General features: G+C 31.9%; 1 protein-coding gene across 1 annotated transcript; it reads left to right on the top strand.

Annotated features, from left to right (window-relative positions):
• The first annotated feature begins 191 nt into the window (after positions 1-191).
• Positions 192-16,555, top strand: LOC111000786. Its single transcript, XM_022270362.2, has 9 exons — positions 192-319; positions 8,021-8,152; positions 9,972-10,106; positions 10,303-10,947; positions 12,281-12,399; positions 12,893-13,015; positions 13,221-13,463; positions 14,066-14,179; positions 14,902-16,555. The coding sequence occupies exons 1-9, from the start codon at positions 311-313 to the stop codon at positions 14,978-14,980; spliced, it is 1,599 nt and encodes a 532-aa protein (XP_022126054.2). The 5' UTR covers positions 192-310; the 3' UTR covers positions 14,981-16,555.
• Positions 16,556-17,468: the final 913 nt, after the last annotated feature.

Here is a 17,468-nt window from a genome sequence, read left to right as displayed (position 1 = left end):
AATTTGTGGTATAAAAACAAAATATCGCACTCAAATATACAAATAGTGACACAATTACAAGCAAATTCCATTAACACCACAAAAAATTAATTTAGATCGCCAAGTTCATTGATATTTGTTTACTTTCACATTTGTCGCACATCGTAAGAAGTAAAAACTTTTTGCTCAGTGCGCTTCATTATTTAATGGCGAAAGGACGCGTCTGCGTCGCTTAAAAGTGTAGCGGGTTTTAGTGACAGTTATGTGCAGTGCTCCAATTTTTATTAAATTTGTTTTTTAATAGTTACGGATTTACAACTAAGATTTATAAATGTCACAAGTAAGTTTATTTATATAAATTATTATCATTTGCTTTAATTCCAGACTTCCTTGCATTTAAATTAGTTACCCATAGACCAATTTAACAAAAAATGATTTTTATAAATCGTTAACTAATCGGCTAATAAAGTCGTAACTCGTAACTCGTAAATGTAATATTTTAACTGTTTCAGTTCATTTATAAATTTATAAAGGCTGTGTATTTTTGTTTTATTACACGATAATATCGTATATATAATACAATACTTGTATGACGAAATGTACGTATATAAATAATTATATTTAAGTTATTTAAATTAATGCGACAATGAGCATATTTATTTAAAATACCGTCCCCAATCCGGCTACAATAGAGAGAAGGGTTTGTGTGTCTGTTTTATTGAGGCAATTCAATCTCTCTTAACAAAAAAAGTCTTAGTATGCCTATCTTTAATAACGTTTCGCCAGGAATCTAACTTAGGACCAGTCGTTAGTCCTCGGGTGTTAAGGTACAACGTGGTGTTTTTTATATGATGAAAAGTAATATATAAATTAAAAAAAATACGTTTATTTTGATTTTTAGTTATAAGATCATCAAGATATCACTTTTTTTTCTTTTGGCTCTAACACGGTTTGTGCAAAGATATCACTTATTCTACGTCGTGTTTGTTACCATGGTTACGTTTAAAGTTGTACATGATAACGTAACCACTATAACAAATTGTAATTATTCTACATTTTCTAAGACCGTTACAATTTAATTAGTAAGAAAACATTTAATATTTTATTTTATTATTGTGTTTTTATTTTAACTTATCTCTTCTGTAAGTGGTGTATTAAGCGCAACCCCTGCGATAGTGCAAGTGAAAGTGAAAAATGTGCTAACCCATAAATGAACATGTGTTAGACACAGATCATTTGCTTGTCTATAAACACACATTCATACATCACACATTGAAATCGTTTTTTTTTAGTTTCTTAAGTTTATTTTTTTTATTAGTAATTTTTTGTTTTGTCAAATAGTTTTGTTTAATATTAGATCTCTTCGTGTATGTCATGTTTGCCTATAAGTGCTTGTCATATTAAAAATTGTATTTTGTGATTTTTTTAGCGTTGGAAAGCTTTTTTATCAATAAAAATTAAATAAAAGAAATGAGTCAGGATCTAAGGACTAGGACTTTAAGATTGGAGTTTTGGCGTTTTGGCTATTTTGGAGAAAAGCTATTATTTTTTCCTTCACCTAATCTTTCCTGTGATTCTTAAAAGATGAGCATATTGTCGGATTCGAACGAGTTGTTGAGTTTATTTATTTATTCCGTACAGCTAACTTTAATTATATATACAGGGCGTCCTAAGACTATGAAATATGCCTGAATTATCGTAGATGGGTATTTTGCAGAAAAAAGACTTTGTTTTATTTAGAAAAGTAAGTATGATGCATTCAATGATTTTCTAATAAATACTTGTCACGTATGGGAATCGAACCGACTGAAATTTGAAAAAAAAAATGATTAAAAACATATACAGAAATTGCCGAAGTCAAAAAAGTATTTATTTTTAATTAAGTTAAATAATAAATATGTATTTAATAGGCCGCCCATGGACACTCACATTGCCAAAAGTTTCGCAAGTGCGTTGCCGGCCTTTCCAGTATTGGTACGCTCTTTTCTTGAAAGAAGAAGTCGAATCGGTTCGGAAATACTTCAGTGGACAGCTGGTTCCACATAGCGGTGTAACAAGCTAATTCATATGACTGCATACAGTTATTCTTTTTAGTATATAGATGAGTTGAACATTACCCTCTGCAAGAGTTTCTTTTGTTTCCATACTAGGGTTGCCTGGAAGAAATCACTTGTTAGCGATAAGACCGCACGTTGCCTAATAACTAATATAACCTGATTTTTATATGTATGTTTTTGTATAAGGTAACAAAGTTACCTTAAAGTTACAAAGGTAAAGGATAAAAGTATAAATAAATAAATAAGGTTTTAGTGAATGGTATTATACGGTTATAAATGAAATAAATACATTAAAAAATTTATATTTTCATACATTAGCTAAGTTTAACAACTTCGATAGCAGTTCATGTTAAGTTTAAGTGGCACTTAAACGATGATAATTGTCGTCAATCATCTCGGAATCCGTTAGTTAACAAAATAAACTAAAAGTAGCATTTGAAACGGTTAAATGGTCGAGATAAAAGTAAGGAGTTGCATACACAAACAAGATTCTGAATGTTGAATGTAATAAAAAGTATTTACATTTTTGTGTTTTCAGTTATATACAATGATTTATTTTCATTACACAAAAAATTTGCGTGAAACACTATACTTAATTAACAATATTATATTTAAAAAATGTCATATATTATCACTACAAATTATAAGATATGACTTGTATATAAATATTGCTTATAATGTGTGTAACTTCCATGTAAAATTCCTTTTAAGACAAATTTGCACGCCATTCTGTGCCATATGCGAAGTTTAGATTGTAACGCCATAACATTTATGTATTATATTCTTGTAAATAAATTATTATTATGAAGCTAGACCACATGATACTTGAAAGAAATTGGATATTCTATCTAGAACTTTCGATTCTACAGATAATCCTGGTCAATATGGAATGAAAAAGCCATTAGTTATATTACATATGGAATATGAGAGACAGAGTAAGAGACAATTTCTTGAGAGAGACAAAAATAATTTACTAATACAAATAAACAACTGTTTCTTTAATGTTTTCTTCTTTGACTAATGCCCCCACTATATTGTAATCGGAGGTATTATGTGCGTATAGATATTATTAAAATAGCTTTTGTAAGCAGTATTATAAACTACTATTAATTTCTGTTAACAATTTGTATTTTATGAAAAGCAAATAGGGAAGGTTGAACATTATTTCTTTGAAGTTTGTCTCTGTTATATTTAATAAATTATGATAAATTTGTTCAGTGTTACCGTTGAACATGGGACAGTCTAATATCTTCTGTTAAGCTTATTGTTAAATCTCCTAGGAAATAAACACGCTTAGCAATAGTTCTAATTATATTGTTATAATTTGTTTTATCTTGGAAGTGTTGTGAATATGCATGTAATGGCGAATGTGGTAAATCACAGGTTTTTATTTTACTTTTTACTTATGTAAGTTGAATGATGTTGTGGTTTATGACATTTTCCTTTGAATTATTGTAATGTAGAGGGAGGGTAAAACTTGCTGAGTTTCTTGTCGGTCTTCTCAGAACAAGGCCTCCTGGTAGTTTTGCGATGGCGTAGTTTTGTTCTTTCGCGAATTACATTGACATTCATAAGCATGCCCAAAGACGCATCTAAACTGAATAAATGAATTATGATTTTGATTTTTTTTATTTGTGACGATGGTAATCCACCGTGACCCGTCAACGTCTGTGTGATCGTGTTAGTCTACTTTGGATCAATCCACATTTGGAAGGAATAACTTATTGCAGCTGTTTTGTATGCTAAATTCAAATAAATGTTAGAATGAACAGTTGACTAAAATTGTGACGGCTAATGGCGACGTGTATCTCGCCCGTATATATACCTACATATTAATATGTATTAAGTTTCTCATGTAAATAAAATATTTCTGTTTTTTGTAATGAGAAATAAAGTTCTTTAAACATAAACATAAATTCTACTTGGCATAAATTATAAATAGAACTAGACTGGAAAAATTTTGTATTTCATTGGAACATAATCTTCACCTGGCTAACCCTAGCCGTACTTCCGATATAATTAACAAATAATAATTAGCTTAGACCGAGTTCAATCAGTTCAACACAAGTGTTGCTAGACTTAGTTTAACAGTGTCAATGTTTTGTAGTTATGCAGATGTCGACGAAGTCAGCAATATTTATATGCGATATTCTTAATGGGCAGACAATTTATATCCTGAAGAATTATTATCATGTAAGAGGTCAAACTTTATAAATATATATAAAGATTAAAGGGTAACTTGATTATTTCGAAATCCTTAAATTAAGCATGTAAGGCAAAAGACAGATCTGGCCTTAGACGCACATCTTGGTTGAAGAATCTTAAAAATTGTCAACGCACCAAGTCAATGTTCACTAGCGCGGCAATCCCAAAATCATAAAGTTAAAATTGTAGTCCCTTAATCATTACCAAGGTCTAAAATCAGCAAAATTTTCAAATTCTCCGAAAACCAACAAGGATTTCACACTCTTTACAATTCTTCGCAATTTCAACGGATTAAATAATTTAAAAAAACCATACTTAAGCTCCTATCTCGAACCTAATCCGCTGTTTTGTTAGTAAGTTTGTTTGTGCTTAAAAATGTCAGTTATTATAATTATAATTTTTTAATTTGTTTTTGTATAATTGTTTTTGTGTAATGTTTACCTTAATTGTCATTCATTTACATATAATAGCTATATATACCGTAGATTATTATATAAGCTATACCGTAGTCGTAGTCGTAGTCGGTATGATGTATGATACTAATAAATAAATAAAGAACTCTGAAGTACTGTTAATGAACATTTATTTCGTATTGTATTTTTATTCGTGACACAATACAATACCGACGCATATAAATTGAGATTTACAATTATAATTACATTAACATACAGGTCAAGTTAAGTGCATACAGGAGTGGTCGAGTTTTGGATGGATTTAGTTCTTTATGTTTAATACGTAATAACACATGGAGTAGCAACAGAGGCGGTCAATGAGACAGTTCTAGATTGAAAACATTCACAAACATGTCATCAAGATAAACATTCTTTGAAAGTTGTTTGTAATCTTACGGCAAGGTTAATAAGATTAACCGCTTATATTAAAGTTAATTATTGGATTGTAAGCATTGTTTAGTGGTGGCTTCTTGGAATAAAACGTTCATCTCGGCCGAAATCATGTACCAATCTTATTGATTTGTGATACGTAGATGTGTCGCAGCCAACTAGATTCATTAGCCGTTCAATTAATAGTCTAGCCTTTTGATTAAACGGCGTCGTTTAACTAACGCCCTGAAAGATAAAGCCGAAAAGTTTGTAACAATATTTAATAAACTGACTAATTCTTAGGTAATTCGTGTGATAGAGTGACCATGTAGCAGAATTGGCAGGAAGATAACTTTTTTTTAAATAAAATTGCTTACGTCAGTCACAGTGTATTTCACATTATTATTGTCGATATACACTTCCACTGTACTTGTTATTTTTCATTAAATTTCGGAAAATACCAACAAAGTTGTGGTTCGGCCATATTTACAGTTTGAAATTTCGTTTTGAGTTTAAGAGCGGCGGAAAGTCGAATTAAATTTAAAATAACAGTCAACAGGATAGGTAAGTAATAAAACGTCATCGATCTAAGTACTACCTAGTTCTTTGATCAACTAGCTGTACATCTTTCAGGCCGCTAGTTAAACGGCGCTATTTAGTTAACAGGCTGATGATTGAACGCCTTATTAAGCTAGTTGGCTGCGACACATCCATCGGTGATTGATAGTACTAAAAGTAAATGTGAATTTTAGGGTCGGAAGTTCCTTAAACGCCCTGAAAAGACTTGTTTATTTACACTACATATGTATGATGAATAAAGCCTGATTACTGATTATATTATTTGGCCAACTGGGCAGTGTCAAGTAGTCTGTATAATATTAATACCTATGTTGGTATGATTTCTGCTTCCAGTACCTCTCCAATAACTGAAGATCGGTCAAAGGCAATGACTTCTTATTCAATGAACAGTTGTTTCATTTACCCCGTCAAGAGCTTTTAAGACATTTTGTATTTCACAGGAGAATATTTCTTTTATCTCATTCGAACTTATAGAAATTCATTTGATAATGCATTAGAGTTAAAGCGTAATGGTACTTGGTTTTCAGGGCTGTCACATAATTATTTAATAAATTTTACTTAGAATAACATGAGGCAAAAAGTAATGTTAAACCAAGATTATAGTTTCTTTTAAATACAAAATAAATAGTTATTAATTTATATTATTCTGTTTCAAATGCAAGAATTAAAAATAATACGTTGCAGCGGGTGGCGTTATTGTTGTTATTGATATCTTCCAGGCAACCTTTAAAAAAATATTTTTAAATCCAAGAAAGCGAAACTTATAAAACAGATGATGATAAATCTATAAAACAAACCATTCAAACTTACTAAAAGAATATGAATAAATATATGCTAATCACAAGAACGTCAATTTAATTAACAAACATTAATAAAATTTTGTAAAGGTAATATCGTTGTTATTGATTATGGTTCTATCAATCTATCTAAATATCTAAAGATTTTGGCAAAGGCCTAATCTAAATCCTGCCATTCCTTTCTGTGTAAAAAACGTATTTTTTACAATGTAATGTACTAAAATACTATAAACGAAAAAAATGTATTGTAAGCGTATTTTTTTTTTGTAAATATAAAAAATACGCTTCTAATTACGTAACGGACACAGTAGGGCTGTATAATTTGTGGATTTTTCCATACCTGTCAACATCACCTCTCAATTGGCACAGCCCTAACAGTACCATACATGTCAAATATCATTTCTTTAGCGCCTCATTTTGGGACAGATAATTGTTTAACTGTCCCAAAATACTGCGTTCTATAAATATATAACCCCTATTGTTTTTCATTATTCAATGTAAACTAGGCCTATTTTTTTGTACATATTTGTGTACTTACATGTTTTTTATCCTTATGATTTACGAGAATAATTGTAAAGAATTATATAGTATACCTAAAATTCAAATTAAAAATCGCTTATTAGTGTACTTACATATATTCTATATGTTAAATTTATTCTAAATTTTCACCATCGTCATTCGCCTTATATCTAATAAACACACAACAAACAAACAACATCTTAAAAGGGGACTTTAATCCATCGAAAGGGGGCTGTTTATGCCCGTTCGGGGCTTTTGATGTATGGTGTGATAAAAGTAAACGGAAAACGTTTTCGCCCACCATTTCATATCACACACGGCAAATTGTTTTTCTATGATTTTTAATGAATTACGTTTGCAGCGTAAGTAATATTCCATCTTTATATATCTGCCAAATTAATGATTTTTAAATATTCAGTCTTTACTGACAATAAGCCGATCTTTATTGCTGGAAAGTTAAGATTTATATTATGTAAAACATTAACGGGTTTAAGAATTTTACTACCGACAAAAGACATATAGGAAAATCTATAGTAACATAATATCCGGAAGAAAACACAGTATGTGGAGCGTGGAGATATCTTTAAACAAATGGTTCATGACGGTCTCATGCAGTTAGTACTAGAAACAAATCGAGGACGATTAGGTATATGATTGATACCCTATTGGTATCTAAAAGTATGTAAAATTAAATGAACGAAAATTTAAATTCTTTATTAAAAGTACAATAAATATGTGAGGAACATGTATACTAGCAATACCTTAATAGTAATTTTATTCTGGGAGTAGGTACATTGTCTTCACATATAATTATTTAACTAATGTGTATAAATATTGTAAATTCTATTTTAAAAGAGTAAGTGTGGAGTTTCTTGCCAATTCCTCACACGAAACTACCTTTTGGAAGGGCCAACTAGAATCATCTTTATTTAACGTTTAAAACTGCCATTTTAGGTGGTCTAGTAGGAATAAATGATTTGATATGTTATGTATCCAAAGCGATCGGGTTCAGAATTTAACACATCTTCCCAATTGTTTTTTAAATAAGGTATTTATCTTACAGGCAATGTTCCAATACGAGTACGAGAAACGTGCGTCGACGACACGGGAGATGCCCATTCGTTCGCACGAGTACTACGCGCGTCGGCCTTTGCCACCCCGCCCGGAATGCGACTCGTTGCCTGCTAAAACTAGTGTAAGATTTTATTATTTATACAAAGAAAGTCTTTCTATAACACAGGGCAAACGGGCAGGAGAGTCACCTAAGTAATACCGACCATGGACACTCAATTCCAGGTTGACGTGCCGATTAATTATTATTGGTACACTTTTGAAGGACCATAAGTCGAAATGGGTTTGGAAATGCTTCAGTGGGCAATTGGTACGTAGTGATGATAAAGGTCAATTTATGCCTTAAAGAACGCTCAGTAGTAGCTTCCAGGTAATAGATCCAGGTCCAGAAGGTCCAGGAAGGAACGTTTTATGATCATTTTTCAATCTTATCGGCTAGACGACCTGAGCAATGCAAGCAGGTTGCTTCCCACGTCTTTTTCCTTCATTCGAGTGAATGTTAATTTTGCACATAGAAAGTCCATTGGTGCACGGGGATCAACCTATGATATGGGGGGGGGTTTACAATGCGGGGCGAGGATTGAATTATGCGTTATTGTCAATATTATTTTCGACTTTCCGATATTTTCCACCACATAAATGGCGTGTTACTTCACAGCAAATAAAAAAATTGTCACATTGTCGTAACGAAACATTTTACTATTGAGTAGGTACAGAAAATGTACAACTATTTTACAAATTGGCTTTGTGTTATTCATTTATCCATCAAAATCAGCGATGGCATATTTTAAATCGGGAAATACAGTACAAAGCAAGACTTTCTCTAGCAAATTATATGTTTTACGACACAGGAAGCAATTTGCAAGTATGACAGGCTATTATGCACTACTGTTTTCCCACGCTTAGGAATTTTCAGTTAAATTAAATGGAATATGGGAAAATTGTGAGCGTTTTTCATGCTTTGAGAATTTTGAGGTTATAAGTACTACGAAGATTACTTTTATAATAAAAACTACAAACGACGAAAATTTATAACTATGTTCAAGTTGTATATTCTAGTATTTTTATATGTAGAACACGTGTTTCGTAAGGGTACAATTAAACAGTGTAAATAAATAAATATTATTTTGGTGTTTTTATTTAAATAAAATCTTTTAGATTAATTTAATATTTATCGTTAATGACTACTGCATTTAAGTTATTTTTTTTCCATACGCCAAAGAAGTATAACTTCTAACGCGTGTACATAAGTACACACACTAACTTTTTGGTTGTAATAATAACTTTAGGGGTTTGAACTCTGTAAGTGAATTCAGCAATAACCATTTAATGTATAACAATTTTGACATAAGTATCAAGAAATTAAGAGATAAAACAGGGTTTGCTGACCTTACATATAAAATAACACAACTAAAATGGAAATGGGCTGGACATACCATAAGAAGAGCAGATAAATGGAGTTCTATGAATGAAATGGCTGGAAAGACCAGGACGAAATTAATGTACAATAAAGAAAAATGGAAGACAATGGGGGTCCTTCCCCTTTGCCCGTAGGCACACTGAATCGGTTATTCTAGATAAAAGAAAACAATAGTTATTTATTTATTTATTTATTGAGTTTACGACATTATACATAACTCTAAGTCTAAAGATTAGAAAAATATACATCTAAAATGTACAAGAAAATAAAAAATACAATTAAAACATGTATAAGATAAGCACACAATAAAATTACCAGAAATTGTTGGTAAAGCATAAAAAAAATCATGAGCAATACAGCAAATTAGGTTCGAGAAAGGCACCCAACAATGCTTTCTCTAAAACCGATCAGCTCACTACCTTATAATGTATATACGAAGTTATAATATATTTTGTATTTCTGATATAAGGCTTTAAATAAACAAATAATAAAACAATTTCGAATGTATGACGTATCATTCCAGGTGCCTCTGAAAGTGTGGATCATCGCCGGCGCATCGTGTTTTGCTGTGTGCGCGATTCTTGTGCTTGCTACCGTCGTGATCACGCGGTGGGGGACCACCGAGACTTATACCACTAGAGAGATTTATGAAGCCCCCGTAAGTGGTATATTTCAGATTTTTAATAAATAGCAGTATTGGCCTAGTGGTGCAGTGTGCGACTCTCATCCTAGAGGTCGTAGGTTTGATCCCCGTATAATTTTATTTACTGCCAGTTATCAAGCATCACTCAATAACTCTCCGCTTCGTTTCACGCTATGTAGTAAGACACACAATAATGGGATATTAATTTCAGGAACCAATATATTTCCCCCGTCCACAATCAACGGAATCAACAGACGAAATACAATATCCTATATTGGAAAAACTATCGATATTCAAAAATATAGTTGGAAGAAATCCCGATCTGGCATCCAAACCACAAATCCACCCACTCCACGACACATCTCTACACCACGCAGAGAAAAAAATCGAGAAGAAAGACAAGCCAAAAGCAATACCAGAATTCAAACCAACACTACCGGACATATTCAACAACAAACACATACAACTCTCCGATGGGTACATAGACTTAACATACGAAGATTACTACAACGACGAAAATCTATACGACGATTACATGCAAAGTAATACAATGACCAGTTACTTGATTGAAAAAGTTCAAGAACTATACGAATGGATAAATTCTGATCCCACATTCGTTAAGAGAGAAAACAGTAATTTCGGTGAGATATTAAAAGCCCTAAATGACAGTTTGATTGAGGGCAATGTGACGATTGTGATGAAGAAGCTGAGAGATGTTTACTTCGGCGATAATTATACAGCGGTTAATAGTGGGAAACCGATTTTGAAGAACAGCACTAGCTTGCTCTCGTTCGGGATTTTGACTCTGGATGTCATGTTGTTGCATAACATACAGCTGATGGCTTGGGAGAATCAGGTGAGAATCTAGATTTAGATATATGTAGTATATTAGAGATATTGGAATTTCAGAATGGATTTTATTTATTTATTACAAAAATACATACTCTTAGGGATCAGAAGCGGTAAATAAAAAAAAACAAAGATTTTAATCAAACTAGAAAGTTTTATTCATTACAAAATGATAATAAATAATAATTAACACCACTTGGAGACTTAGCTCGGCCTGAATGGGTGGGTTTTCTGCGACTCGCGCAAGGGCGTCTCCTGTGAGATTCGAACCTCGGCTCGGGGCATCCAATCTGCTATTCCACCCCTTTTTTATAAACTCTCACTCGGTCCGGGTGAGGATTTCTATGTAAGAATACATTATCCTTACATACTATGCCAATACGATAATGTCGAGAAACATTAAATAAAATATATATGTACATATAATATTAAATACATAATAAACACAATATCGCTACTGTGAATTCACTCTGCGAACATACAAATAAGTCGATAGTGTTGGAGACAGCATTCAGTAGGCGTAACGTTCTGGATAATGGGGATCTGTGCAACAGACTGGTTCTTGCCCTTGGTATCACAAAATATAACCTAGGCCTTCGCCGTCGCACATATCACTCAGTTTTTGAAGTACACTTGGGTTGCACACTATACCTTTCGGACGCTTCGGACGGTCTTTTACAGTATTAAGACTTTCAGTACGTTGTAGACCATTGTAAGTCTCCTCTGGTTTACAATGTATTGTCGTGATAAGAATTGTAAATCGTTTATTTGCAAAGTGGTAAATTTAAATTGATTAATTATAAAAATTTCCACAATCAGCCATAAAAAAATAGGTATTATTATAGCCTCTTAATTTCCTTAATGAATATGATATTAAACAAGTATATCTTATGATTAATAAATACGTAATTTGTGTATGCACTAAAAAAAATACATAATTAATAATTTCAATGTAGGGTTATGATTTGATAAAGAATCAAATCAAAATTCATTTTTATGAAAATAGGCATGAAAATGTCATTAATTATCATGATGCTTTCCTGGATAAGTATCGCAATTCAGCGAGGAAATGCCAGAGTTAAAGGTAAACTGTCACAGGAACTTTTTAAATTTGTTTTCGCGTTAGGTTCATTTTCACGTGTAACAAAGAGTTTTAGATTTGCCGCCAATTCACAAAAACAAATGACAATATACCTACTACATAAGGTTACCAAACAGTTCGAAAATTGAAATTGAAAAAAGTTTTCATTAGCATTAATTCTAACTGGCCAGTTCTAAAAAATTTCAGTGTTACCCACGTTAGTTATTATATAGAACTTGACTGAGTTCATGGTTTTCAGGAAGAATCCAGAAACAAAATGCTCAAGGACCCAGATGTGTTCGCTTTTAACGCATTGTTCATGGAACCTAGTAAGGTCGAGGCAAAACGGAACGAAGTGCTACATTATTATGAAAATAGGTAAGTATTGCTTAACTGAAATACAATTATTAAGTCATTCTTATTTCTAGAGCTTTGGTCCAACCGTTTATAAATTATATTCGGTTAATATTAAACACTTCATTGAGTGTTGGCCAAGTGCTTTAAGCGTGCGACGCTCATCCCTGAGGTCGTAGGTTCGCTTTTCGATTCGAGCCTCTTTAAAATTGAGGATTATTGAGCCAAAATTCGACGACTTAGATCAAGCAATTTTGAAAAATAATAAAATTAAAAGTTATTGTAATTTATTAAAATTGTTTTTTTCTCTTCCGTATAACGAATGTTCTCTATAACAAAGAAAATTTCTTGATCGACGTTACACAGTAGTTTCAAAACATTTTTAGTTGGAATTAGTACTGAATTTGAAAAAAAACATCAAAGAACCACCCGTCCATTCCCTGTTACATTAAAAAAAATATTTTTAATCACTACATGTCAGTGAACTTGACATAAACATTTGACAATGTTGTTCTAGCAAACGTCAAAACGCACGTCAAGACTCCGATGATGAGAAGAATTTACTGGAAAACGTGTTGGAGATCGGAATGAGTACCGCTAGGGCTGCCATTCATTTGGGACGGGCGTATAAAAATACTAAGTAAGCGCAAAGTTTTTTTACACATTATTTATTTATTTCCAACACACAAAGTACATATAGTCATTATTAAAAATGAGTATGTAGATAATCACTAGAAAAATGCTGCCAGCCTTAAAGATACTCTGCCAACCAAACCAAATTTTTTCATTGTTATTACTATGTAGGAAAATTCTAAATACTATATAAATAGAATCATTTTTTTCAGAATGGTCTTAAACCAACTGTCAAACCGCGAGGCGGTCGATACAACCATTCAAAATCAAATGTCCCGCAATATCGACGCCAACACACACGCTCTTAACCATCTACAAACGTCATTTAATGACAGCTCCAGTGTTGCCAGCAGCTATTACACAGATTTGGACTGTGTTTGGCTTTTGTATTGTAAGAATTTAGTTGCTACGTCAAAATTGAATCCACCTTACGGGACTATGGCGAGGATTAATGGGTATGTTTTTTATATACTACGCATTTCTATATATACGATGAATGTATGTTTCTGAAATATTATAGAAATAACAATTAGAGTTTGTTTTTGTTAAGTCAAAATTCAATTTATTTTCGGATTCTGTCCTTGTCGCCCCAGAATTTTACGTCTCGATGTACCAGTAGCTTCTGCTCCTCTTACAGGGTGTCGAAGCCTCACAGTCCATTAAAACTGGGCCCGATCACATTTAGCAAAGTTTATCAAACTCGTAACATAGCCTTAAGTATTTAACCTTTTTTTTGACATACAGGAGTAATAATTATTCTTAAATGATCATTTCACCTTTCCTTGACTTTTTAGCACATTTATTTATTTATTTTTTTATTTTTTATTGCACGAATATGGTACAAAATGTCAAGGTGGTACAATTGTCAGTCGTTCGCATATTCTGCCACACACAGTGGCGCGCAAATTTATCTTAGTTTAGATTTTACATTATTAGTCAGATTCATATCAATTAAGTCAATTATCATACATAATTAAATTTGTATTGTCGATTTTTATCTAAAGATAGAGTAATCAGACTCCAAACAATCCAGATTTTAAAGCAATTCATATTTCAGGTTAGCCCTAAGAATGTTAGCAGGTGAATTGGTAGCAGACCGGGCGCTGGATACAATGCTGTACGAAGCGCTGACTGGCTGGACTGAGTTGAGGTGTACTGATATGTTTCCAAAGTATGCATTTATCCTTTTATAATATACCTAATATATAAAATTATGGGAGATGAACTCGAAAACTATAGATTATTATATTTTACTGATGTCTTGACGATCCTCGTTGTTCTAGTCCTAAGAAAGCGTATTGACCCGCGAACCACTGGCAAATCTATACTCCGTGTATTACGACTTTGGTCCTTCGAAAAAATTGTACCGGCCGACGACTACTCGCGAATATTCTGGGATTGTTGGGTCGTGATCTTACAAGATGATCCTCCTGCCCATTTTCATTCTAACAACATTGGAGGAAAGATGTTGTGCGCTTCCTCCAACCTTAAGAGAAGACTAGTTTTTTCTAGGTTTTTATGGAATATCACAGTTGGCTCAGCTTGGGCTATTAGCCGGAATTGGCATTTTACCACAATTAGCGCAAGGGCGTCACAAGAACCTCGGCATAGGAATTACTTCGTTAGCGCGTTTCAGAGTATGACGTCATTTTTGAAGAGGTCGCAATCTTGCCGTAATCCCGTAATATAATATTCTTTCTTCCTGTGAACAACTTGAAATTTTGGAATTGAAATCTTGCGCTAGTCTCAAAAGTTCGTCGGCGGATGTGATGCTGGTCTACTTCCGTACGTTTCATAACGCCTTCTTCCTTTAACCATTATACTCGTATAATTAATTAATCTACTTTTATCCTTCACGAGTGTTTTAATTTAAATTAAATCTGTATTTTTCAGATGCAGCAAATCTAATGCGGCTGGTGTCGTCTTAGATTCGATATTACAGCCATTGAGAAAAACTAAAAACTCTACGTAATATTTAATTAAGTTTCTGTACATATGGTCTCAAAGCATTTATAACAAAAGTAGCACCTAGAAAATAATAATAATTGAAATAAAATAAATATTTTTTTCAGAATTTATGGCCTGGTTGAACTTTGTTTATCTCAGACCATATACAATTTTGAGTAACATTGTTTCAACGTTAAAAACTGTTACATTTGTAGACTCTAACTCATTAAAAACCGAATAATTCTAATTCATGTCAATTTAAATACTTTTTTCTTTCAATATGTCAATTATTTCAATTGTTTATGCTGCGACATAACTTCGTAAAGTGATTCTTTAATCTAAGTTATTGGTAAGAATTAATTCAATAAAAAGGGTTGGTTGGCTAAGAATATCTAGAATAAGTTATGTTTAAGTTCCTAAGTTTAAGAAATAAATTTTATGTCAACCAAAAGTATGTAGCCCATAGAATATGCAACTTATAGATTGCTTTTTTTACAATTTACAAACAACTACGAGTGGACAGGTATTGCGATACTAATTGTTTTAATATATAACTACCTATTATGTAAAACGGTGCAATTTGGCATTGTTTGTACAGATAATAATATATTTAGACTTATTGTTGACAATGGATTAAAACGTCTTGATCTGTGTTCCATTAAAATACTTATTTGTCAAGAGAGCTCTATGACTTCTTTCTCTTTTTCTAAAAAAATCTCTCTCTTATATATTTTATATTATTATAGTTAGACGTAGCGCTAAGAATGACTAAGTAAGTATATTATTTTTTTAATAATTCTGACGTATGTCAAAATGGTAAAACTCTTCGTCGAGATACTTCAAAAACTTATAGAAGATACAGTTTTTTCGTTGTTTCTCAATCTCTTATGTCAAATACTTATTGACATATACTTAGGAGTTAGACTGAATATCACTCTAGTATTAACATAGTTTTTTCATAAATTCTGGGGCTATTTTAAAATACAACAAAGTATAGTTATAGTAGTGTTATAGATTTAAAGATCTTGTTGCGATTAAGGATAAATTATTTTATATAATACTAACTACAGACTTTTTGAATAAGTATAAAAAATCTTTTTTATAACATCTATGTATACGTAATTGTAAATAATATGAACTATTCTTGAATCCTTAATCACTGATTAAAATCTGTCCACCCATATATTGCATTACGGCTTAATCGAGAAAGATTCGATCGTCTTGGACATGGCGTTGTTGTTAATAAAATCGTTCATAGAATACATCTCACTTTTACCATTTTTAACAAATAAATGACTAGACTGATGTTTTGACAGATACTAAAATTATCGTCCCTTGGATTTGCAAGAAACACACATCGATGCGTAACCAACTAACGCTAAACGAATTTGTATGAGAATGACATTTGCTCATTTGTTTTGTCACGTGACTATTTTCACACAAACTTATAAGCGTTAGTGGAGCATGCCAGCCGAAAAGGAGTTTGTCTAAAGCCCCGTTTCTGAACATCTTTAATGTTAGTCTGTGGTTGACAAAATGTAGAAGTTTCTAGTTATTAATATTATATTTGTTGGACTGAATAAAACGAAAGTTTTTGCTTTGAGTGGCTTTTATTTGAGAACTTTTATAAAACAAATTTTAAAATTATTGCAAATGCAAAAGCGACCTGGCCTAAGTATTAACTATTTCTTATATTTTTTCTATAATCTTTCTATAATCTAATAAAAATCTAATAAAATATTCTATAATCATTTTTTATATTTTTTCAACAATCTCTAATGCAGGTGTGTAAATAATATTATGGACAGTTAAAAAGCAGTTTTATTATTTTTTTGCCAGTTCCCTCGCGGCTTTATCTATATATAAATTTAATTTATTCAGAAGCTTCTCAGATACTCCATTAATTTTATTTACAGTGTCATACAACTGCATTACAAAATTTTCATCCATTATTATAACGCTTTTTCTAGAAATATCTTGTAATTCATCAATAAATGCTTTTAAAGTATTAGCACTTCCGGACAAAAACCCAACATTAAATAGAAGATTGTCTCCGAAGACCTCTTGCGCATTCGACGCCGGCTTAAATTTATACAAAACAATATTTAATGTGTCGTTAATAGAGGATAACAATTTTAGTTTAAAATCCAACGTATTAAATGTTCGTAGACTGTTTGTAATGTTGTCTTCTGTTTCTATATATTCTGTGGTATTTCTGTTGTCTATGGTTTCGTTACCTATGTTCACTGTCTCCAAGATTTCACTTTCATTGACAGACCGTGTTTTTCGAAGCGTCGGACTAATTATTGACTGCTCTTTCAGTGAGTTTGTGAATTTATCTAAAACGTTTGTCAATTGTGATAAATTATCCGTTAAATTTCTCGTTAAGCGCAAATAAAATATTTTATTATTAACTAAATCTTCGTATTTTATGTTATTTGTTTCATTTTTTTTGAATAGTTTTTTTAGCCATCCGAAAACACGTCTATTTTCAAATTGTGGATCGAATATTT

This window comes from Pieris rapae, chromosome 22 (genome assembly GCF_905147795.1).
Source record: "Pieris rapae chromosome 22, ilPieRapa1.1, whole genome shotgun sequence".
NCBI classification, from domain to species: Eukaryota; Metazoa; Arthropoda; class Insecta; order Lepidoptera; family Pieridae; genus Pieris; species Pieris rapae.
This window is presented reverse-complemented; position numbering and strand designations above follow the sequence as displayed.